The 21,958-nt window shown below is 54.4% G+C and overlaps 3 protein-coding genes across 5 annotated transcripts in view; 2 read left to right on the top strand and 1 right to left on the bottom strand.

Moving 5' to 3' along the window:
• Positions 1-4,929, top strand: part of DAP3 (death associated protein 3) — a 29,575-nt gene extending 24,646 nt beyond the window's left edge. For both annotated transcript variants that reach the window (XM_075907965.1, XM_075907966.1), the window contains 4 exons: positions 1,779-1,838; positions 2,906-2,995; positions 3,530-3,647; positions 4,699-4,929. In XM_075907965.1, the coding sequence (XP_075764080.1) occupies positions 1,779-1,838; positions 2,906-2,995; positions 3,530-3,647; positions 4,699-4,784 (354 nt within the window). In that variant the 3' untranslated portion in view covers positions 4,785-4,929. The remainder of the gene's footprint in view (positions 1-1,778; positions 1,839-2,905; positions 2,996-3,529; positions 3,648-4,698) is intronic.
• A 744-nt stretch (positions 4,930-5,673) lies between these two features.
• Positions 5,674-14,182, top strand: MSTO1 (misato mitochondrial distribution and morphology regulator 1). Of its 2 annotated transcripts, none has more exons than XM_075907852.1 (14): positions 5,674-5,881; positions 6,250-6,379; positions 6,583-6,652; positions 7,401-7,476; positions 9,450-9,504; positions 10,327-10,468; positions 10,624-10,741; positions 10,824-10,958; positions 11,217-11,369; positions 12,404-12,535; positions 12,808-12,992; positions 13,332-13,436; positions 13,521-13,636; positions 13,863-14,182. In XM_075907852.1, exons 1-14 carry the CDS (start codon positions 5,789-5,791, stop codon positions 14,096-14,098), a joined length of 1,746 nt encoding a protein of 581 aa, XP_075763967.1. In that variant the 5' UTR covers positions 5,674-5,788; the 3' UTR covers positions 14,099-14,182. The 2 variants fall into 2 exon arrangements, with proteins under 2 accessions (XP_075763967.1, XP_075763968.1); XM_075907853.1 differs by having other exon boundaries at positions 5,704-5,881; positions 6,250-6,436.
• A 173-nt stretch (positions 14,183-14,355) lies between these two features.
• Positions 14,356-21,958, bottom strand: part of LOC102445183 (GON-4-like protein) — a 54,279-nt gene continuing 46,676 nt past the window's right edge. The window contains exons 28-31 of the mRNA XM_075907850.1: positions 21,496-21,703; positions 19,338-20,079; positions 16,946-17,048; positions 14,356-14,932 (exon numbers count right to left, since the gene is read on the bottom strand). Coding sequence (XP_075763965.1) covers positions 14,783-14,932; positions 16,946-17,048; positions 19,338-20,079; positions 21,496-21,703 — 1,203 coding nt within the window. The 3' untranslated portion in view covers positions 14,356-14,782. The remainder of the gene's footprint in view (positions 14,933-16,945; positions 17,049-19,337; positions 20,080-21,495; positions 21,704-21,958) is intronic.

Genomic DNA, 21,958 nt, shown 5'->3' with positions numbered 1-21,958 from the left:
TCTCCAGTTCCCCTCCTTTGTCTGAGATCTGGCTGCTTCTGCTGGTGTCTGGAACCAGGGAGGTCTCTAGACACGTCTGGCCTCCAGCCTGCATGGTAGTGCCTTGGCGTTTGGGCAGCGTCTGTGGTTTGCTGGAGCTGGCAAGGCACGTCCTCTCCCTCCGGCCACCAGCCCCAACTGAGCTGGGCTGCTCTTTTTTATAGCAGAGCAGCTTGGGCATGCCCAGTGAGGCTCAGAGGGTGGAGCCTTCTCAGTCCTCAGGGCTGGTTTACCCCTCCCCCCCCCCCATCCTGCTCAGTGCGGGAAGAGAACACCCTGTCACAGGCAGTCAAAAAAAACTAACAATGTTAGGAACCATTGGGAAAGGGACAGATGAGAGACAGAAAATATCCCAGTGCCACGAAATATATCCATGGTACGCGCACCTCTTGAATGCTACGTGCAGATCTGCTCACCCCATCTCAGCAAAGGTGACAAGGAATATGAGAAAACTAACTGTTTGCCGTAGAAAAGAGAAGAGGGGGGATGTGCTAGAGGTGATAAATGGTATGGAGAAAGTGAAGAGGAGAATGCCTCTTTTTCAAATAACCCCGAAATCAGGGGTTCAGTGACATTAATGAAAGTGAATAGGCAGCAGATATAAAACAAACCACCTCCCACAATGGCGCTCCTTGGCAGAGAATATTCTTAAGGCCAAAAGTATAACGAGGTTCAAAAAGGAAGTAGAAGAGTTTGTGGAGGACAAGTCCCGTTGATGGCTATTAAGCCAAGATGGACAGAGGTGTGACCATACGCTCCAGATAGCCCTAAACTTGTGACTTCCAGGAAGCGAGGCCAGGATGACAGGAGCTGGGTAACTTGATACTTGCCTGGTTTGTTTCCCCTGCAGCCCCTGGCTGCTGACAGAAGATGGGACACTGGGCTAGATGGACTGTTGGCGTGACCCCATCTTCCCTTTCGTATGTTACAAGTTTGAATAGCCTGGGGAGAGGGGATTAGGGAATGGGGAGGTCTAGCAATTGCTAGATCTGCAGACAGGTGGTGTGTATGAAGAGATGGGTATCAAGGATGATGTCAGGCCTACAAGGAAGGAAAGTGAGAGGAAATCTGAACTGAGAAGAGTTAAACGAGTAAATAATAGTGTTGATCTGTTAAGAGACTCCGGAACTGTTCTTCGAATTTCCCGATAGGCGGGATATTTTGCCCAAGTTTGTTTTGCCCATAGAAGGGTGACTTTATTACCTTAAATGAGTTCATGTTGCGTTTGCCATGTGGCGAATGAATTCAAATCCAGTAGTGCCTGTATGGCCTGGGATGGATCGTCTAACCCCATGGTCACCAACCAGTAGATCGCGATCTACCGGTAGATCTCAGGGACTCTAAGAGTAGCTCTTGAGCCCTCTCTGTGCACCTGCGCAGTATATTTACATTAGATTTCCTCATGTAATGTAGGCGGGGCAGAAGATCTTTGCCTGTTCTGAGACATAAAAAGTGATCTTGGGTGTAAAAAGGTTGGAGACCACTGGACCAGTATCCCATTCCCAGAAACTAAGTTCGTGGCCTGGGAAAGAGCTTCTGCCTTCTTCCTGTGAATGCTTGTGTTTCCAAAAACCTCAGTGACGTCTCTTGAGGAAGCTCCAAATACATCTTGCGCTGCAGCCTCTGTTAACCTGTTGTGCTTGGAGCTTTTTGCTTGTGTCTGCATCCGAAGGGATATCATGGGTGGGAGTGGAGGTGGCTTCTCCAGCCAGATGAACCTGACTCTCTCTCGTCATTAGATTTCTCCAGAGGAACTGACGCTAGTCCACAATCTGAGGAAGATGGTGATGAATGACTGGGTAAGTGCACCATTTAAAGAGCTAAAGGCTCACCCCTTCACAGGGGCTTCTTCCTGGGGAATTTAGGGAGGGTGAAATTTTACGCTTTGTGGACAGGCGTGTGGTGGGGAAAGCTTGTAAAGAATGGGGTGGAGAGATGTTTCAGTTGACAGCTGTTGAAATAATCTCGGCAGCATCACAGATGCCACACTTGATTGCCTGCGAGTGCCGACGTCTATTGATTTGTGCTGAATGGCTCGTCGGGACCGGGTCTGGAATGTCTGGGGACCCACCAGAGCCTCTATTCAGATTCAGTACAGTGCCACCTAGTGAAAATGCTGTCGGTTCCCGCTTCTCCCAGCAGAGGTCTTGTGCTACTTCATTCCCACGAGGGACGTAAGTGACTAATCGACTATCTGATAAGCAAAAGCTTATCGGATAGTCAACGCACTAGTCGACTAGTCGCTTCCTCCCCCCCTTGCTGCCTCTATCAGAAAGAGAGTGCTGGGGGAAGCCAGCTTAAAAGCCAGGGGCAGGGGCGCAGCAGCAGCTTTCCAATTTTGAAATGTACAAGAGTCCCAAAGCAGAAGCATGGAGCCTGGGCCAGTGGCGGACTCTGCGTTCCCCACTGGCCCCAAGCTCCATGTGGCGTTTCAATGTTACTTTTTTAAAGGTGGAACACCGTGCTAGTCCTTATCAACTAATTGAATAGTCGATGGCAATCCCATCGACAATTTGATTAGTTAATTCATCGAAATTCAACATCCCTAATTCCCACCCTGAAATCTGTGATCAGTGCTGCTGTCCCATTCCCTTCAACACTCTGGGGGAAAGCTAGGTCTGGCATAGGGAAGAGCTGCCCAATGCTTCGGCGTTGCTTTCTGCACTGCATCCTGCTGGGGCTACAGGCCTTGGGTGCTGGTCCCAGCCAGGCTGCTGCTGTGTTCCTCACGCTGTCTTGAGGAGCTGGGATGGAAGGTAACTCCAGGAGCCGGAAGGAAAAGGCAGGGCGATCTCACAGGAGACGGTTAACGAGTCTGCAGGGACGAGTCTCCAGAGGCTCCTTCTAATCCATCTCTGTGTTTCAGAATGGAGGTGCCATTGTGACTACCCTTAGCCAGACGGGCTCTCTCTTCAAACCACGTTCTGCTTATCTGCCCCACGAACTGCTGGGAAAGGTGAGTTCTAGCCTCCTCTGCATTGGTAGCTGCAAAGCAGTGGCCCTACCTCCCGGGAGGCGCGGCGGGCTGGATCCACCGCTCCCGGAGTTGTGCTCTGTGCAGTCATTCTTGCATGTTGTCCCTGGGCTTGGCTCAGTCGCCCGATTACCACATGGCTACCAGCCGCCATCTCTTACGCGTTGCCTCTACGCACGGTTCATCTGATTTTGTCAGTCTCGTTCTTCAGCTTGGCCTGCAAGCGAGAGGGGTGGGGGGACTTGCTTTCAAACGTAGTGAAATAGGTTGTCCAGCCCAGTCTGCCCCGGGGCGCCTGCACCAATAACCCAAGTATCTCGGAGCTCACTCACCGACTCTCTGTGCTGTAGTTGCCTCCCTGGGTTACACGAACCATAGAGCTATTCTTTTTTTGAAGCAGTCCTACTTGAGCTTGCTCCAGCGAGGCTGCGCCTGGTCCCTCTGCAGCACAGACCGTCCTCCCCTTCGTCTCCAGACTGGCTGAGCGTGTCTGTCTGTTTCACTTTTCCCTTCCAGGAGGGTTTCGACACACTGGACCCTTTCGTTCCCATCCAGGTTCCCAACTACAGCCAGCGAGAATTTGAGAGCTGTTACCAGTATTATCTTGACCGCAAGTGGCTTCAACATGAGAAAGGTGAGGTCTCCCCACACACAAACACACCCACCCACCCACTGGTGGAGGAACAAAGACAGTCACATACAGTCAGTACTTTCAGTTCCCATTTCACTCGTAGGCTTGAAAAAGACCTCAGGAGGCCATCGAGTCCAGCCCTCTGCCCAAAACAGGACCAACCCCAACTAAATCATCCCAGCCAGGGCTTTGTCAAGCTGAGACTTAAAAACCTCTAGGGATGGAGATTCCACCCCCTCCTTAGGGGACCCATCCCAGTGCTTCCCCACCCTCCTAGTGAAGTAGTTTTTCCTAATATCCAACTTAGACCTTCTCCACTGCAACTTGAGACCATTGCTCCTCATTCTGTCATCTGCCACAACTCAGAACAGCTGGGTGTGAACAAGCTGTGTTTGCACATGGCTAAATTGAAGCATCTGGCAAGGAAGAATGGAGGCCATACTTGCAGGGTTGGGGACTCAGTCTTGGAAAAGGGTGACTGAAAAAGATTTCCAGGTTGTAGTGGACAGTCAGCTGAACATGAGCTCACATTACAATGCTGTGACTAACAGCTCTAGTACAATCTTGGGCTCTTGAGCAGGAGTAGCAATGTTATTTTACCTCTGTATTTGGCACTGGTGTGACGGCTGAATTCCAGGAGGATGTTGATGAATGTTCAGAGAAGGGCCACGTGAACCATTACAAGATTACTAAATGTAACTTACAGTGATGGCTTCTAGGTGCTCAGTCTATTTCAGTTGTGAAATAAAAGGTTAAGAGGTGACTTGATTCATCTAGAAACTCTTCAGATAAAAGTAAAATATGATCTAATGCCTAGAAGTTAGGCAAATTCAAACCAGCTAGGAGGAGCAAATGTGAGAGTAATTTTGAAGCCTTGCCTTGGGGGTTGTGGGAAGGGAGGGAGCTGTGCTATACAGGGCAGCAGACTGGATGATGGCAGTGGTCCCTGCAGGCCCAAGAATGGAGGAGCGCACGATAAAGCTGTCAAGGCCAGTAGGCTCGGGCCACAATTGGGAATGGGCTGCTGACGGTTCCTTTCCCCTGTGTGTTTCAGTCTGTACAGAAGAAGGGAGGGAAGAGCTGCTCTTCCTCAGCAACTCCAACCCCTGGCAGCTGGAGCGGATCTCTGCTTCCCTGTGACACCCCCATGGCCCGGGCATGGGTGGCACCTCTGTCTTTTACCTCTCCGCTGTGCGGGGTGGGGGCACCAGGCCCGTCTGCCTGGCAGAAATGTGGAAACAGCTGCAGCGACTAATAAAATGGAGCCTGGTGCTGGTGGACGCTGTCTGATGTCAAGTGGCCATTTGCTTTCTGTGGGGCGGGAGAGCGGGGGGGGGGGCAAGTGATGGGGAGGGAGTGGTGCTCAGGCCAGGAGGATGGAATGGAGGTTATGGGGAAAACTCAATGGAGGGAGGGGGCTCATGGTGGGGGAGGGCCTCAGGCCAGGGCAGTGGAATGGGGGGACCATGGGGCAGCCTCAATGGAGGGAGGGGGTTTGCGGCGGGGGGGGGGGTTTCAGGCCAGGGAGGTGGAATGGGGGGACCATGGGGCAGCCTCAATGGAGGGAGGGGGCTTGTGGCGGCGGGGGGGGGGGGTTTCAGGCCAGGGAGGTGGAATGGGGGGAGCTCAGAGCAGACAATGGAGGGAGGGGGGCTCAGGCCAAGGGGCAAACTCAATGGAGGAAGGGGGCTCAGGCCGGGGAGGAATGGGGGGGGCCATGGGGCAGACTCGAGGGGGGGAAGGGGGCGGAATGGGGGGGGGCCATGGGGCAGACTCGGTGGCGGGAGGGGGCGGAATGGGGGGGCCATGGGGCAGACTCGAGGGGGGGCTCAATCTGGGGCAATGGAAAGGGCCGTGAGGCAGACGCACGAGGGTGGGGGGGGGCTCAGGCGAGGGGGGGGGGGAGGGCGGCAGCGGCCTCCCTCGAGCCCCTGGGGGGCGGAGCCGGGTCCCATGGAGATTGATGGGCATCGACGTCACACGTGACTGTTCCGCGAGGCTGCGTGACCCGGCCCCCGCTGCGCCGCTTCCGGTGTTGCAGCCAATCAGGAGGCGGCCCGCCCCCCAGTGGCTACTTCAGCCAATGGGGGCGGAGCCGCTGGGCTAAGTCCCGCCCCGGCGGCTGTGGGGCCGGGAGCCGAAGCATGTTCGAGGCGGGCGGGCTCCCGCGGGCGGCGCTGACGCTGCAGCTGGGCGGCTACGCGGGCTGCGTGGGCGCGCACTGGTGGAACCTGCAGGTGCCTCCGCCCCCCCCCCACCGCCCCGGGGGGGCTGGCTCGGCGCGGGTGCCGGGGCTGGGGGGGGGGGAGGGGACATTGGGCAGGGGCCTGGGGGGGCCGGTTAGGGGGCTGGCTAGATGGGTGGGGGGAGGGTACCTGGGGCAGGGTGCCAGGTAGGGGGCTGGCTAGACGGGGGAGGGGGCTTGTTGGGGGTCTGGCTGGCTGGGGGACATTGGGCAGGGGGCTGGCTAGATGGGGGGTGCCTGTTGGGGGGCTCATTGGCTGGGGGTGGGGTACATTGGGCAGGGGACGGGGGGGGGTACATAGAGCAACTGCCTTTCCCGACCCCCTGCCCAATGTCCTGCAACCCCCCCTCTCGCCCGCAGGATGCCGCCTTGCCCTGTTCCTCGGAGGCGCAGGGGCAGGGGCTTTGCCCCGACGTGCTGCACCGGGCTGGCCGCAGCCCAAGCGGGCAGGAGACCTACACGCCGCGCCTCATCCTTATGGACCTGAAAGGTGGGCGGGAGCCCACAGGCTCAAGGACTGTGGCCGTGCCCGGCCAGGATGCACTAGGCAGGTGCTTTGCAGGCCGGCTGCATCCTGCTCTCTGCTGGCGCAGGGTGGCTGGCCCAGGCTGCCCTCCGGGGGCGCTACTAGGGCAGGATTTCTTGCTGCCCTTGGTCCCTGTATTGCAAACGCTGACCTGTTTTCTTGTGCAGGAAACCTGAACACTCTGCCACAAGAGGGATGTTTGTATGGAGACCCAAAGAGAGACACCTCGGTAGCCTGGTGAGTGTTACCATTTGCTCTTTCATCCTCTTGCTGGGGTGTGGCTCATGCCTCCTGCTCCTCTACTCCAGTGCCTGCACTTAGAGCTGGATCTGGGGAACCTCTTTTAGGGCAGGGGCCCTATGCAAACAAGAAGGAAAAAGAAAAACCTCAGAGCCTCACAGCTGTCTCTGACCAGGCTGCCAAATAAAAAGGTGGGGTGCAGGGACTCAGGGCTTTCTCCCAAAGCCAGATTAACTCTTCTGGAGGCCTGGACCTAGAAGATTTTTGTGGGCTTCCCCAGCCTGTGGGGGAGGGCCAAAAAAGAAGGGGTTCCATGTGCAGGAGCTTCTGGGGCGAGGGTGCAGGATCTGGGCAGGAGGAAGGGTAGGATGTAGGAGTGGGATGGGGGTGCTTACCTGGCACAGCTGGGTGGGGGAGGGGGCTCTTTACTAAAGGCCCCTGGATTGGAGCAGACGGAATTCCTTCTGCTGCGTTTTGAAGTGAGGACTCATTGCCTCTCGGCAGGGGAGGTGGTTATTAGTGTTGTCCACTAGGAGGTTTCTTGCATCTTCTGAAACAGGCAGTAGGGGGCTAACGTAACTAGATCACTCTTCTGAACACAGCTCACGGGCCAGGTTGTATTTGGGGAACTAGGTACCAGACACTAAGCTCTTCAGGTGGGGGCTGTTTTGCTACCTGTATGTGGAATGCCCAGAGCAACCTTGCTTGCTGAGGCCTCCTTCTGATGGGGGGATTTATCTTTCAGGCAGGGTAATCTGATAACTCATCAGGAAGACCCGCCTACAAGAAACCTTTTCCTACAGGATCTCAGCAAACTGCAGGTGAGAGGTCAGAACTCAGCTAACTGCTTTGATTTGTATCCTGGCACCCCAGATGATAAATCAGCAGAGCTTGTATCTTACCAACAAGCTTTATTACAAGTGGCTGGAATTTTATCTCTCTTCAGCCTTACTAAGGTCTTTCTGAACATTAGGGATCTTGGATAACATGTAACTGGATCAGATTTTGGGGGATTACACAACTATTTGGTAGTCCTTGAGGGCAGGGCCTGTAGCCAGTGCACACCTGGCCCCACTCCCAGGGAGCCTCATGCCAGCCCATGCTGCAGCCTCTGTATCAGAAGCAGCAGTGCAGGGTGGCAGGCAGGAGCCAGTCTGCAAGGGGAGCTAGTTTAAAAAAATGGCCCCCCATGCAGAGCGGCTCCCACCAGCCACGGTGGGCTGCTGCAACCCTGTCTGCTGGGGTCTTAGCTCCCCTTGCCACAACCAGACGCTGCTCTGTGGGAGGCCACCCCTGCCCTTCTCTCCATGCTGCTGCCTCCTGAAGAGGCAGCAGGGGGGAGGAAGATGGCACCAGCTCTTGCCTGTCTCTCCTCCTCCCCCCAAACCTCTGTAGGAGACAGCATGGGGTGTGGGTAGTTGGGTGTGTGGAGTCCGCACGCAGCTTAAAGCCAGCTCCCCATATCCGCTCCTGTCTGCCCCCTCACCCACGGGGGTAGGGAAGCAGGAGGCTCCACAGATCCAGTGCTTGTGGGGAGCCAGCTCCTCCTGGGCACCAGCTTCTGTCTTCCCCCTCCACCTCTTTTGCTGCCTCTGTTACAGAGGCAGCTGGAGGAGAAATGCATGTAGTCAGGATTAACCAGTAAGCCTGGGCTTCATCGCATCTATACGTTGACATCCCTACTGAACATGGCAGTAGAGCAACTGGGTGCTGCATGCCTGCAGAGGTAAAGCAAGGCAGAACCTGCACTGAAGGCAGGGCTAGTGGAGAGGCTGCTACAGAGGAGCAGCTGCTACAGAGGAGCATAGTTATCGGTGAGGGGGGCTGGAGGAAAAGCTGTTCTTACACAAACTGTGTGAGGAAAAGTACAATTTAAATGGAGCAGAGCGCACCCCTGGCACTGCACTAATCATGTGTTTAGAGGGTTCAACAGCCGCAAAAGGTGCTGTTCTCTAGTGTTCTGCTGTCTGAAGACAAAGTGTCTGCAGAACACAGCCTTACCCCTTGGGGGTAGTCACAGTCCCCGCGGGGGAGCTTCTGTTACTATCTTGGATAGGGGTGTAAGCGACTAGTCGACTACTCAATAAGCAAATTGGAACTTGACTAGTCGCTTCTCTCCCCCCCCCCCCCCCCCCCGCCTATCAGACAGAGGCAGCAAGGAGAGGAGCTAGTGCTAGGGGGCCAGCACGGTCTCTATGGGGGCGTGGGGGAAGCAGAGATCAGCGGGGAAACATTTGCATTGGTCCTACTGCTGCTCCTCTCCCTTTGGAACGTATGAGCGCCACCTGCGGCTCTTGTACATTTCCAAGGAAGAGGCACAGAGCGGAACCCAGGCCAGCAGGGATTGCTTTGCTCCTGGTGCCGTGCGGCGCAGCTTCCTGCTGCCTCTCTCCCTTGGAAACATACAAGAGCCACAGGCAGCTCCTGTACACTTCAAAGGGCGAGGTACAGTGAGACGGCGAGCACCCCCCTTATAGACTAATCAATAGAAATTCTATCGTCTACTCGAAGAGCTGATTAATCAAAATTTAACATCCTTAGTCCTGCATTAAGATGGCACTTGTGGCCTGCACTCAGCTAGCCTGCATCACAGAGCGGCTGTGTGCACGGGCCTGTCTGCGCTCCCTCCACATAAAATCACTAGAGAAATGAAAGGAACGCTTCATACTCGATAGTGCACCGTAGAAGCACTTCCCCTGCCCCCTGTATTTCCCCTGCCCCCTGTATTTCCCCTGCTCCTCCTTTCAAGTGAGGAAACGCTCTCGTAATACCTGTCTGGGGCTCTTTGTTGCAGGGATGCCTGTCCTCTGAAGGCGACTTGGGTCCCAGAGCGCACGCTCTGAGTAAAGGTGTGTAAGTCTCCCCCACCCGAATGTTCAGTCGAGATCACGGCTGGAGAGTTGTGCAGGGAATGAAATGGGGAAGGGACTTCATTGCAGTCAGCTGAGATTAATTACATTTAAAGAACATAAAACGGCCAAAGAAGGGTCCATGTAGCTCAGAATCCTGTCTGGGAACAGCCAGGGCTGGGGGCCCCAGAGGGAATTAACAGAATAATCAAGTGATCCATCCCTTTGCCCTTTCCCAGCTTCCAGCAAACAGACTAGGGCCACCATCCCTGCCCATCCTGGCTAATAGCCCGAGGGACCTCTCCTCCTTGCACTTACCTAGGTTTTTTTTGAGAGTCTTGGCCTTCCAAACGCTCTGGCAGGGAGTTCCACAGGTTGACTGTGCCATGTGAAGAAACACTTCCTTTGGCTTGTTCTAAACCTGTTGCCTGCCATTTCATTTGGTGACCCCTAGTTCTCGTGCTAGGGGCAAAAAACACTCTCCACACCTGTCATGACTTCATAGACCTCTAGCCTATCCCCCCCCTTGTCTCTTTTCCAAGCTGAAATGTCTCCCTCCAGGGTTGAGTTCTAACACTCTGTTTAGCACTAAGTATCCATCGGTGCACAGGTATCCGTCTCATCCCAGTGCAGCCTGTGAGCGAGGCAGGGGTTTGGGATAATCCCGCATGTGAAGGGCACAGGAAAGAAGCATGGGACTTGGCTGACAAGGGAACTGTGCAGAGGACTGGGGAGCTCGATTTTAGTAAAGCCCCCCAAGGCTGGGTCTCTAGAAGCTCAGGACCCTGCAACCTGAACCTTTGTTTGGATACGCTCTTGCAGATGGATCTCCGCTCCCTACACAGCTGCACGTTTCCCAGAAGGGTCGCCCTCTGGAAGGCAGTGTGCAGGTTTGGTCTGATTACCTCCGAGTGCGTCTGCATCCCAGGAGCACCTGCATGATACGGCAGTACAACTATGATGGGTATGTGTGTCAGTCAGATGCAAACGTGGTAGCTTCAAGAAGGGGCACCCCTGCTGACAGCAATTTAGGGATCAGCCCCATTGAATACGTGGCCCACGGGAGCAGGATAGCCTCTTGTGGGAGTGGAGTTAAAGGATCACTTTGTCCCATTATAGGGAGTCCTGTCAACTCGAAGCCTTTGGACAAGGTGAAAGCCTCCTGCATGACCCCACGTACCAAGAGGAGCTAGAGGATCGACTGCACTTCTACGTGGAAGAGTGTGATTATCTGCAGGTCCGTGGGAGCATGTGACCCTGGCCTGGCTGGGGAAATCTGCCAGTTGAAACTCAAACCTGCTGCCTCCCTTTCAATGCAGGGCTTTCAGATTCTCTGCGACTTGGACAATGGCTTTTCTGGAGTGGGAGCTAAGGTGACGGAACTTCTCCACGATGAGTATTCGGGACGAGGCATCCTGACCTGGGGATTGACTCCAGTCATTCAGAACACGGAGGTAAGCGGGTGGAGAGACGGTGTTGACTTGCCTGAAATCCTCACCCACACTCTGATTTGGGTACAGAGAAGAACAGGGGAGCTCATAAGAGCATCTCCATGCAGTGGGTGCTGCAAACAGTCTCCGTGCCTGGGTAACGCTCGTACTCCCGAAGGAGTCGAAGGCCAGCGCAGACTAAGGGGGAGGGAGCATCCTATTGAATGGCTGAATTGTTCAGTGCCAAGCAGAGCTGTGTGGATTTTGACATCTTATCTGCAGGTGTCCGGGAAGGATTTTTACCGGCTGATGAACACGGTCCTGGGAATTGTCCATCTCTCCAGTCACAGCTCTCTCTTTTGCCCACTGTCACTCAGTGGAAGTTTGGGACTCAGGCCAGAAGCCCCTGTAACACTCCCTTATGCACACTATGAGGTGAGTATACACAGTCACTGCCTGAAGCTTTGGGAACGGCCTGAGAACACGAGTGTGTCTGGTCAGAGCTTTGTGCTCCCACGTTCTCTATAGAGGGAGGTTCTAAATAACCGTTTTTCCCAAGCCTGCCTCAGTCGATCACTACCGTTCAGGTTGATCATGGAACTCTCTCTCAGCTGGTTCAGCGCTGTCATCTCAGGCAGATGCTGGCTACTTGCAATACTAGTTGAATGGCAGAAAGCACCAATCCACGTAGATTCTAGAACACAGCTACTTGGCCTGTTTGCGGCCCACGGTTTGGGGTTACGTGGGGCTCGACGTGGCCTCTGGGTGGGATCCTTTGAACACGGCCTCCACTGAGAACAGGCTCCACAACGGCAAGGCATCTCCCAGCCAGGCTGAGCACTGAAAGACGCAAGCCGATGGACTGGCTGGAACAGACGGGTACAGGGTGCAGGCATTTCTAGCCCCCAGGGAGGTGGCATTGTGGGAAGTACTGGCTGCTTAGCCTTGTGGGCAGAGCCTGAGAGGTGCCGACTAGCTCTCATTGGCCACGTTTGGGTCCAGCACCGCAGCTTTAAGGCTTAATCTTTGTATTCATGCGCCTCAGTGTGAAAGAAGCTATTTGCATGTCTATGCAGCCCCACTTAAGTTGCGGCCCTTGGCATGTGCTGTGAGTATCATTGTGGCCCCCGGGAGCTTCCAATGTTGAGTAGCCCTGTTCTAGAACCTGCTCTCTCCCCTCCCCAAACTTTCTGTGAATAGCCCCCAATGAGGCATGCCCAGGAAGAGGGGCTAAGCCCAGCGCTGAGCCGAAGGAGGTAATCAGCCGTAGCCATGTTTGGTACCAGCCTTCTGCTGAACAAACGCCAGCAAGTCTCTCAGGCTTTAAAACCAAGCATGGGCCGTTTGTATCCTCTGGGCTGTTTTGCTTTGCTCTGCCTTGGCCATTCCCAATAGAAACTGCTCCATTAAGGGACAGAAGTGTCTGGCATTTAAATCATCTTTGCTGTGATTCAATCGTTCTTCTGTAGGCCTCTCTCAACTACCACAGCAGCGCCATCTTGGCCACAGCATTGGATACCCTCAGTGTCCCCTACAGACTCCAGTCCTCCCCCATCTCCATGGCGCAGCTTGCGGATGCATTTAACGTCTCTGGGAGAAAGGTAGGGTTCTTCTCCGCAACTTTCGCGCTGCCCCTCCAGTCCTGCTGTGCCCATGGGCGTATGGCAGAAGCGATATGGCGAATGTTACGGTCACTCTCTTCTATGGGGCACGATGCCCACTTCCCTCTTGCCGACATCTTGGGCCCCTGTATAACACGCTGCAGCTGTCTGTTGGTGATCTTGAAAACAGACCGCTTGCATGAGCCCCCCCACTCCCCAGAGAACTCAGATTATCGACTTTTCTATAGGCCTGTTCTCCCTCTGGCTCTCAGGTGGTGACTGCAGGGGCTGCTCTGCCCTTTCCTATGGCACATGATCAGTCTCTCCCAGATGCTTTGTGCAACTACCAGCTTGCCGTGCCGTGGGCACTGCTGTCGTCGTGTGGGGAGCCAAAGGACAGCTGCTGTTTTGGTCAGGCTGTTGTGCTGAGGGGAATTGGCAAAGAGAAGCAGAGCTGGTAAGAAATGGCTGGGTCACGCACATACCCCTCCGTGTGAGCTGGGTGATCTCTCAATAGGAGCTCTGAAGGGAGAGACCTTGTCTCTGGCCTTCAAATCCTTAATGCAAGAGCACTGAGAGTATGCAGCCTTGAGGCAAGTGGGAGGCCTGCTGCTCTTCTCAGGTTACCCCCGGCCAGCTCCCCTTCCTAAGCATCACAAGCCCCTGGCATCGTTCTAGTACATTGTGCTGGTTTGCGATCAGGCTCGAACGATTCTCGGCCCCGAGGCGCAGCCCTGATTATGACCCATGTCTGTGTTCAGAGCCTCCTCAGCCCTCTCCTCATATTTCTTTGCAGTAATTGTCCTCCAGGGTCACAACCCAAGTCTGCCCTCCATGCCTGCGGAACAGGAGAGGAGGTTCTGGAATGCTACTTACATGCCCAGTTCCCAGAGACATTCAGGTTGGACATGCTGTGACTGCTTGGGGGATGGGTCACTGACCAGGCATTGGTGGGTAACTTCTGCTCACTCTGTTTCCTCCGCAGCACCTCTTATTTGCTTCAAGAGCCCTGTAAAGTGTCTACCCCATACCCGCAGTTTTTCTCCGCTCTGCTAAACACACAAGGGTTCCTCCTGGACAACCCTCCACGCTGCTCAACGGGTAAGACTTTGGGACAAAGTGCTTAGTACCAGGCAGTGGGGAGGAAGGGGTTAACTCTTGTTTAGAAACTTGGGAACCAATAGTGGAGGGATGAACAAGCTGGCATCTCAAGCTAGCCAGTGTCAGTGCATGCGCCTGGCTGAACACTTGTTTAGAAGTAGAAGGGGATGGTAAGAGGGTGACCGTACTTGGAATGGGTTGTCTCAGCGGAGTTTTTTTTCCACAGCACTCGAAAGCATTCCTGTACTAACAGCAGTGCAGTCATCACCTGTTCTGTACAGTGCTCTCTGCCGTTTATACAAGGAGCTGCAGCGAGTGAACCTACGCCGCTGTGCTAGCTATTTTTCTGCCGGCGTGGAACTCTCTGATTTTCAGGAGGCTCTACATGAGCTCCGTACGCTAGCCCAATGCTATGAGACAAGCTCCGTGCTGGGTGAATCGGAAGATGAAGACTCAGACTAACTATCCTTTCAGCAAGGAGAGAGACTTAAAGCCAGTGCCCTAGTTTAACTGATTTTTCAAGAATAAAATGTTGGTGCAAATGAAGTTAGTCCTGCTTCATCTGTGACCGTGAGAGGGAGGGACTTCAGAGAGCTGCAATGCAAGCATGGGATTTCGTCTTACGTTAACCTTGGTTTCCCACAATACAGGTTTGTTGTGCTGTAAAATGACAGGATGAGAACATACATAAAAAGGGAACAGTGATGAAACTTACAAAATTGAAGTATGGGAAAACATTTACTTCACCTGAAAACAGTACCCATCTTATGATACAATAATTACAAGTTTTACTGCAGTATCTGCAATAAGTCACTAGGATCTTCACTCTAATCTTCAGTACACAAGAGGCAGTGGCTGGGAGATAGGACCCTGCCCCTGAGGGAGTCTTAAGATTTCTCCTTTTCATCATGCAGGTCACATCTGCAGAATTTAAAGCTGTCAGGGTAACACCCTACTAGTGCTTTGTGTATGTCACAAACCCTATTAGAGCAGTGCTTCTGCAGGAATGCAACTGAGGGTCATACAGATAGCAAGATTATCCCAAGTTGTATGGTGCCAGTTGAAGTTATAGTCCTGTGCAAATATTCCTACCTCCAGCAGCAAACTGGCTCTTGCCTCGTAGTTTGTCCAGCAGCATCAAGTTGCTTAGTCGTCCTGTTCTTCTTCAGAGAGGAGCAGATCCTTATCGGACAGCTGGTCCGTGTTGCTGGTGCTTGTTGCATCTTCCTCCTCCTCAGAGCTCCCATCACAGGAGGTATGAAAGAGCCTCATCAACTCCCTGAACCGGTGCGACACCTGACCAAGGCAAGAGACTTCAGAGCTCAGAACCTTGGGCCTTTTGGTCCCACCCACCCAACACTAAGATTAGACATTACAATGCAGGCAGCATTAACCCAACTCCAATTCCAGGCCAAAAGAACTGCAGCAGTACCCAGAAATCATTTAAAAATCTTGGAGGAAAGCAGTCACCTTAAAGAGTTGAGCTAATTATTAATAGCAAGTGGTGTATGTGGAGCAGCCTAAAAGGGATTTAGGTGCATTGGAAATTCAAGAGTTCAGGTTACTACCAGGGGGGACAGAAATCAATGGTTTCTTTAAACAATTGTGTTGGTATTTTTAAATGAGAAATGTATTCTTTGACTTACAATTGAGTTACAATTAAATCTCATCCCAAACATTAGACATCTCCAGCCTCATAACAATGACCTAATGGCTGCAGTCCGTCCAGGCTAGCTCTCAGCTTGTGCTTCTTGTAAGCTCTGGGCTTTCGGTCTCTGACTAAAGTCACATGTGCAAAGACAGACACTGGCTGGACTGGACTGGGTTTGCTCTGTGCTTATGTGGTGGAGGAGCTGGGCCAAGCATGGCAGGAATTCGGTAAGAGAGACAATATATAGGAAAGGAGAGAGGCAGCAGAGAAAGAAGCACTGGTGTGGATTGGAAAGAGAAAGGGAAACCATTAAACACCAGATAAAATGCAGCTTCCTGTATTCCCCCCTAATTTATCTGTGGCAAAACCATCACTGCTTCTGGATGTGAGAGCCTGGCTAGGGATATTTTGAAGACATGCTCTGGGTAAAAACGGAAAACATGTCGTGCATAAGCAGCGCACAAGGAGGAGGATGCAGGGCCCACCTGTGAGAATTAATTATGAGTTCAAGTTGAAGTTTTAAGGGCACTGAACATTGAGTGTTCTGAGGGCTGGGTTAGAGTCAAACAGGTACAAAGGCAAATGTAAAACATTTATGTAACAATTACGATTGAATTGAATAAAATAAGAGCAGTTGTGTTTGTGAGATTTAGTTCTCACCATTCCTACCGTGCCACTGCAGCATCTGCATTTTGACACAGGTAATGAGTGTTGCACTAAAATAATAGATTCAAGTCATCTAAAAATAGGACACCAAGGCTACGTCTAGACTGGCATGATTTTCCGCTAAAAGTTTTTCCGTTAAAAGCATTTGCGGAAAAGAGCGTCTAGATTGGCATGGACGCTTTTCCGCAAAAACACTTTTTGCGGAAAAGCGTCCGTGCCAATCTAGACGCGGTTTTGTGCAAGAAAGCCCCAGTCGCCATTTTCGCCATCGGGGCTTTTTTGCGCAAAAGCATTTCCAGAAAAGGGCTTTTGCGAAACGGGAGCAGCATAGTATTTTCGCAAAAACACTGAACAGCTGCTTTTGCGGAAAAACTTTCCAGTCTAGAGACAGCCCCAGTGTGCCTTCCTAGACATAAAATGCTATACTGAGTTGTAAATCAACATTTCACTGATCCTACTAGCCCCAATGTTTCAGAAATATATCCAGTATCAGTAGGAAACTTGATTTAAATCAATGATTTTTTTCCACCCTGGTTAGTACATGACGGTGGGAAGCACCAGAAGGATTGACCTGTGAACTACTCTCAGCTCAACCAGTGCTCCAAGCCTACACCCCAACCCCTCGTGCAATTGCAGCCTAGCACTCTTCTCCACAGGCTGATCAGCGCCACAGGCTGACTTTTTACTACTTCCATTTTGTGCCACAAGGCAGGAGTGGCACCCCAGCTAATGCTGTGACCATCTCTCAGTCCCTGAAGCAGCATATCAGCCTTGGAGTTCGACACCCCCTGCCCCCTATCTACACTAAAAATCCATCAATCTACAGAATCTAAAACGCTATTATAAATGCTGGAGGTAAAGGGCTTTGGTGGTAGATGACAGCTCATACTGCCCCCATTAACCACCCTCAAGAGGTCACAACACCCCCAACTTTGAGACCTCCACAGCTGCTTTCCAAACGATCCACACCACTCTCACCTGCAAGCTCTTACCTCGCTTGCAGTTTTATTGCCCAGCTGCTGTGAGATAGCACTGAAGGTGTCCAGGTGGGCGCCTCGCTCCTGGCAGGTGGTTAGGATAACACGGTCAGCCTCCCTGGAAGCAACACACCCAGTTAGGTGTGACTGACCCTTCAACAGCCTCCAGTACGAAAAAGCCACCAGGGCACTGGGGCCCAAGTCAGGCTGGGAGGCAGAATGGGACTTTGGCTGTTGCAATGTCCAAAACCCCACAGAGGAACCCCACAGAGGCAACTCGACAATTCTCAAAGCCCAATAGGGATGTTAGCAGGTTAAACGATTAGCGTGGGCGTAACAGTTAATCCTAACACACACACACCTCTCCCCCCAATGCTGCTGCCTCTCTATCAGAGGCAGCAGAGCAGAGGATGAGGGGAGCAGGTGGGAGCCAGCTTGAGTCAGCTCCCAGAGAACAGCCTCCCTGGCTGCCTCTATCAGAGGCAGGAGCCCATATGCCTGGGGAGCCGGCTTTTAAGCCAGTTCTCTGCGAATGACAGTGCCACAGAGCCGCCTGCTTCTCCCCCCCCCCCCCCCCCCCCCCCCCCCCCCGTTGCTGGCAGGAGCCAGTACATGCAGGGAGCTGGCTTGAATCAGCTCAGAAGCAGCAGTGGGGGGAGGTGGGATGCCAGGGCAGGCAAGTACCAGAGCAACCTCTGTCCGTGGGGACCTTGCAGACAGGAGCTGCTGCCACCCCACGCTGCTGCCTCTGTATTGGAGGCAGCACGCAGGTGCCCGTCTGCACAGGGAGCCGGTTTTTAAACTGGCTCCCCTCACAGACCAGCTCTGCCTGCCACCCTGCGCTGCTGCCTCAGACAGTAACAGCAGCATGAAGCAGCAGGAGAGCACTGGCTGCCAGCCCCGCTTCCCCGAGGGGAGGAGCGTTTTAGTTATAATGTAACCACTACAAATTGCTGAGGCTACACGGTTACTAAAATAACCCATCTCCAACTCCCCTGCTGTCCAATGAATGGGAAGCCTGGACTGCACCTCGCAAAGCCAGGACAATAGGCCAAGAGCTACTGACGCCGGCCACTGGCAGACACCTCTCAGAAAGAGGTGCTCCGTCTGGGCTGCACAGAAGGCAACCAGCTCTGCTCGTGAGCCACAGCATGGAGATTGGTGCTTGGCTGCTTACACTGCACGGGACTCAAAACCAAACGGGTGGCCTGTCGATCTCTCCTGCAATCTCTAGCTTGGGGCAGGGTGCTCATGCCAAGCGTGGGTGGCGCCCCCTCTGGAGGGATTTCCCCTGCCCCACGCACCGGTGTGCCAGGTGCAGCTACCAATCACTGGCTCTCCAGCCCAGTTTAAGGATTCTAGTGCTTAACTCCGGTGGCTCGTCAAGAGGAAAGACTGCGGGAGAGCTACCCCAGGGTCCCTGTAAGCTGGGCCAGGGACAGATTCCAATGGGGCCCAGCTGAGAAAGCGCCCACAGCTGGGTGTGTGTTTCTCCTGGTGGTGCACCTTCCCACGGCCTCAGTGCACTTAATATTTATTCTGCACATGGATGGAAAAATCACTGCGCCACACCAGCATAGTTAGGGAACTATCAGAGCTGGCAGATTCTTCTTGGCATCGCCTCTCCCTGGGAGGGCAGGGGACAAACAATGGATCAAACATCCTGAGGGGAGTTCCTTGGCACCAGATATCCAGGAGAGCTTCCCCCTAGGACTCTGCTGAATGAACTCAACAGAGGCCAGATCGGATAGGCAGGCTCAGAGGCGACCTACCAGACTGGGCTACCTGCCTACATCTTGGGCAGCCGCTCACCTCCCTTCCCTAGTTTGTACATCCTGCTGTGGTGTAGGCGGGACAAAGGGGTCCAGAAGCCTATCACAGGGCAGCAGATACATGCACATGCAGGAAACCAGAGCCCAGCGAGTGGCCCAAGTGAGGCTGCAGCACACAGGGCCTAAGGGGGAAAAGAGTAAGGCACCTAGCAATTCAGATGCAGCTGTGTGGATAGCAGTTGTGGCTATAAAAATTGGACTTGGGCATCTTCATGGCTCTCCCCCTAAGTGGGTCCCGTGAGAGCTGCCACCCGGCAACAGCCAGTTTCAGGCATTGTACTTGGCCACGCCTGGGCTGAGGAGCTCCGGGAGAAAACCCGCCTTGTTCCCAGCCCAAAATACTAGACTTGCTAGAACTTGCCTGAAACCAGTCAGCATGTTTACCAGGTGGGGTGCAAAGGGGCTTGCTGCTGTTCTGGCCTGCCCTAGTGAGAAGCGGGGCTGAAGAGAAGACAGACAAGATGACCCAAGGGAGGACGGCAGAACGGGGGAGCTGGCAAGACGGACAAAGGGGAAGCTAGAGCAGCAGTGAAACGAGCCTCCGCAGGAGCGCAGAACGACGCACAAGCACGTACCTGGTCCAGAGAACGACCTTCTCACCGGTAGAGCTGACTTTGCTGTTCTTTGCACACACGGTGGCTTCCATGATTTTCTGCTGCTGCTCATCCACCCTTTGCCCCCGGCCTGTTCCGCATTCCAGCGCCTCGAAGCGGCAGTCGCTGCTACTTGACTGTAATCGCCTCTGCGATTCCTGGCTAGGAGAGACGCCAGCGCAGCCGCTCCCAGCCGCTTCGGATGGCAAGTGGGAGCTCTTATCCAGGGTCTTTAGCCTGAGGTTTCTAACTGGCCCCACCCAACTTCGCTTTCCTTCTGGAGGGAAGGCCAATCTTGCTCCTTCTCTCCCTCCGGGTGTGGGGGGAGGGTGTCCAGCGCTAGCAGACGACTTGAACCGAAGGGCTATCGTCTGTCGTGAGCTCCCTCCAGGGAAGCCTGTGTTTGCAGCTGAATCAGCCCCTGAGACTTGCTTGGCCAGGCCAAGGGAGCCCTCCCCAGTGCCTCCGCGTCTCTGCTTCAGGCTGGTCTCCCGCTCACTTCCTGGGGCATAAGGGATGCTCTTGTGCGGAGGCAGCTTTAGATGAACTCCTGGTCCGTGTGTCCATGCAGAGTCAGAGATTCCAGTCAGACTTGCCCCAGCAGCAACCCCATCTCTTGGGGGGCCCAGAGGGGTGGGGGGAGCGCTCAGCTCTGGGACCCTGCTCTTCGGCAGCGCTCCTTCCGAAGTGCCTCTGCAGATGAGCTGTCCTTCCAGCGGAGACCCTGCCCAAAACCCGCCACCACGAGAAGGGCAGACATTTTAGACTAGGTGAGGGTGTGGCACGTGCTAGTACCCGACCAGTGCATCCCAGGGCACCGCTCCAGCGAGGAGCCGGGGGGGCTCGGCCACAGGAGGCGGCAGTGAGCTCCCAGGGCTCTGGGCAGATTGCCGGGCTAAGCAGCAGAGAGGTTAAAGGAACCGGCTAGGGAAGTGCCCCCCCCCCCCACCAGTCTGGGACAGCCCCAAGCCTCCCCCCCCCCCCACACACACACACATTTCAGGAGGGTCGAGGGGGGAAGGAGGCCAAGCCTCCCCTTCCCCGGTCCAAGCCCCTTCCCGTCACTGTCACGGAGCAGGGGGAAGTGCCGTTTGCTGTAGGCCTCTCCCCCGACTGGGGAGCGCAGGGGGCAGACGAGCTGCGCGCTTCCCTCTCGCTCCCTGACAGGGACAGGAAGGGGAAGAGCAAACAGTGTCCTGGTACAAATCTCGGGGGGGCCCCGCCCCGACTCCTGCACTCCACCTCCCCTGCCCAAGCCCCTCCTAACCCCCAACCCTGACTCCTGCACCCCCTCAGCCCCTACCCCCCGCAACACCCTCCACTCCCTGACCCTGAGCTCCCTCCCACACTCAGCATTTCTTACAGGTACTGTCATACCCTCCCCCGCCCCTCCCAGGGATGGAGCTGGCTCCCCCATTAGGCAGGCAGGATAAGGGACGCTCTGAAGGGAGGCAGGTGGGGTGGGTACTGGCGTGGCCTGGGGATAGGGCATTGGCCTGGGACCCGCAGGGTTGTGCGTTCGAGCCCTGCCCACCCTGGGGGTGTCCTCACAGCCAGCAGCATTTTTCTCAGGGAGGGAGCCGGGGGCTGTGATCGGACAGTACCTATAAGGCATTTAAGTTACTTTCACCCCTGATCCTAGCAGACACGGTGCTGCCTGCCCCTTAATACTTGGGCATCTTGCAAACCAGATGGCATCTCCATGCGCACATCTGCTGGGCCTCCTGGTACCCACGTGGTATATCTGAACCTGGCCCAGCAAGCTGTAATCCAGCTGCGCTGACAGATGGGGGGAGGGCCCTTAGCGATTTGCACTGCCAGACACCCGGCATATTTCATTGTGACAGACCCAAGGGACGCTAAGTGCGGAGAGGATTTAAAAGGTGGCTGGGAGGGGACGGGTTGGAATTACGAGGGGGGCACTAAATAAGTACTATAGATCGAGGGCACAGTGGGCTAAGCTGAGCGACATGGGGGCAGGTATGCTTTGTACACTGGGTACTGGGGCCATCCACAACCAAGGGGAGGCACACGGAAAAGCTGAATTAACTCTCTAACCCATCCTCACTGTAACCTCCAAGGAGCTGCATTTAGAGGACACACAAGGTGACAGCTGCCCATGCAAATGAGCTTCACAGACCTGAGCCCAGGGCATCCGCCCTCCTTGACGTGGGTTTTGTTCTGCTCTGGCCATTCGCCACGTCATCCCGGCACTCCAGAGACTCCTCTGCAGGCTCCTTACACGTCCCAGGCTCCTGCCCCTCAGGCTGAGGGCTCAGCTCTCGTTGAGTCAGGCTGGTCGCGAGCTCCTGAGAATCTTTATTTTTATAGCACTTGCTATCACACACCTGCCGATCAGAATACAAAGGCGATAGGTTACAGACGTAGTGAGGCAACTTGGCCTCCCTCAGACCCAGAAGGGAACACTCCCTGAGAGCCCCGGGAAGGCGGGGCCAGAGCAGCCCAGCCCCTCCCACAAGAAGCAGAAAGCTGGGGCCAGAAGTATAAAAGGAGGAGCTCAGAGCTCAGTTGGCGCCCAGCGGCCGAACCAGCCAGACGCTCCACCCAGACGCCCCAGGAGGAAGGCCCAGCTGCCCCAGCCG

Source organism: Pelodiscus sinensis, chromosome 24 (assembly GCF_049634645.1).
Source record: "Pelodiscus sinensis isolate JC-2024 chromosome 24, ASM4963464v1, whole genome shotgun sequence".
NCBI lineage: Eukaryota > Metazoa > Chordata > Testudines > Trionychidae > Pelodiscus > Pelodiscus sinensis.
The sequence above is the reverse complement of the archived record's forward strand: the minus strand, read 5'-3'. Positions and strand labels throughout refer to the sequence as shown.

Excerpts from the sequence above, each read along its gene's own strand:
- MSTO1 (XM_075907853.1), top strand. The coding sequence starts at position 5,789 with ATGTTCGAGGCGGGCGGGCTCCCGCGGGCGGCGCTGACGCTGCAGCTG. Across the intron at positions 11,370-12,403 it reads TCCCTTATGCACACTATGAG|GCCTCTCTCAACTACCACAG; the intron begins GTGAGTATACAC and ends GTTCTTCTGTAG. Across the intron at positions 12,536-12,807 it reads TTAACGTCTCTGGGAGAAAG|GTGGTGACTGCAGGGGCTGC; the intron begins GTAGGGTTCTTC and ends TCTGGCTCTCAG.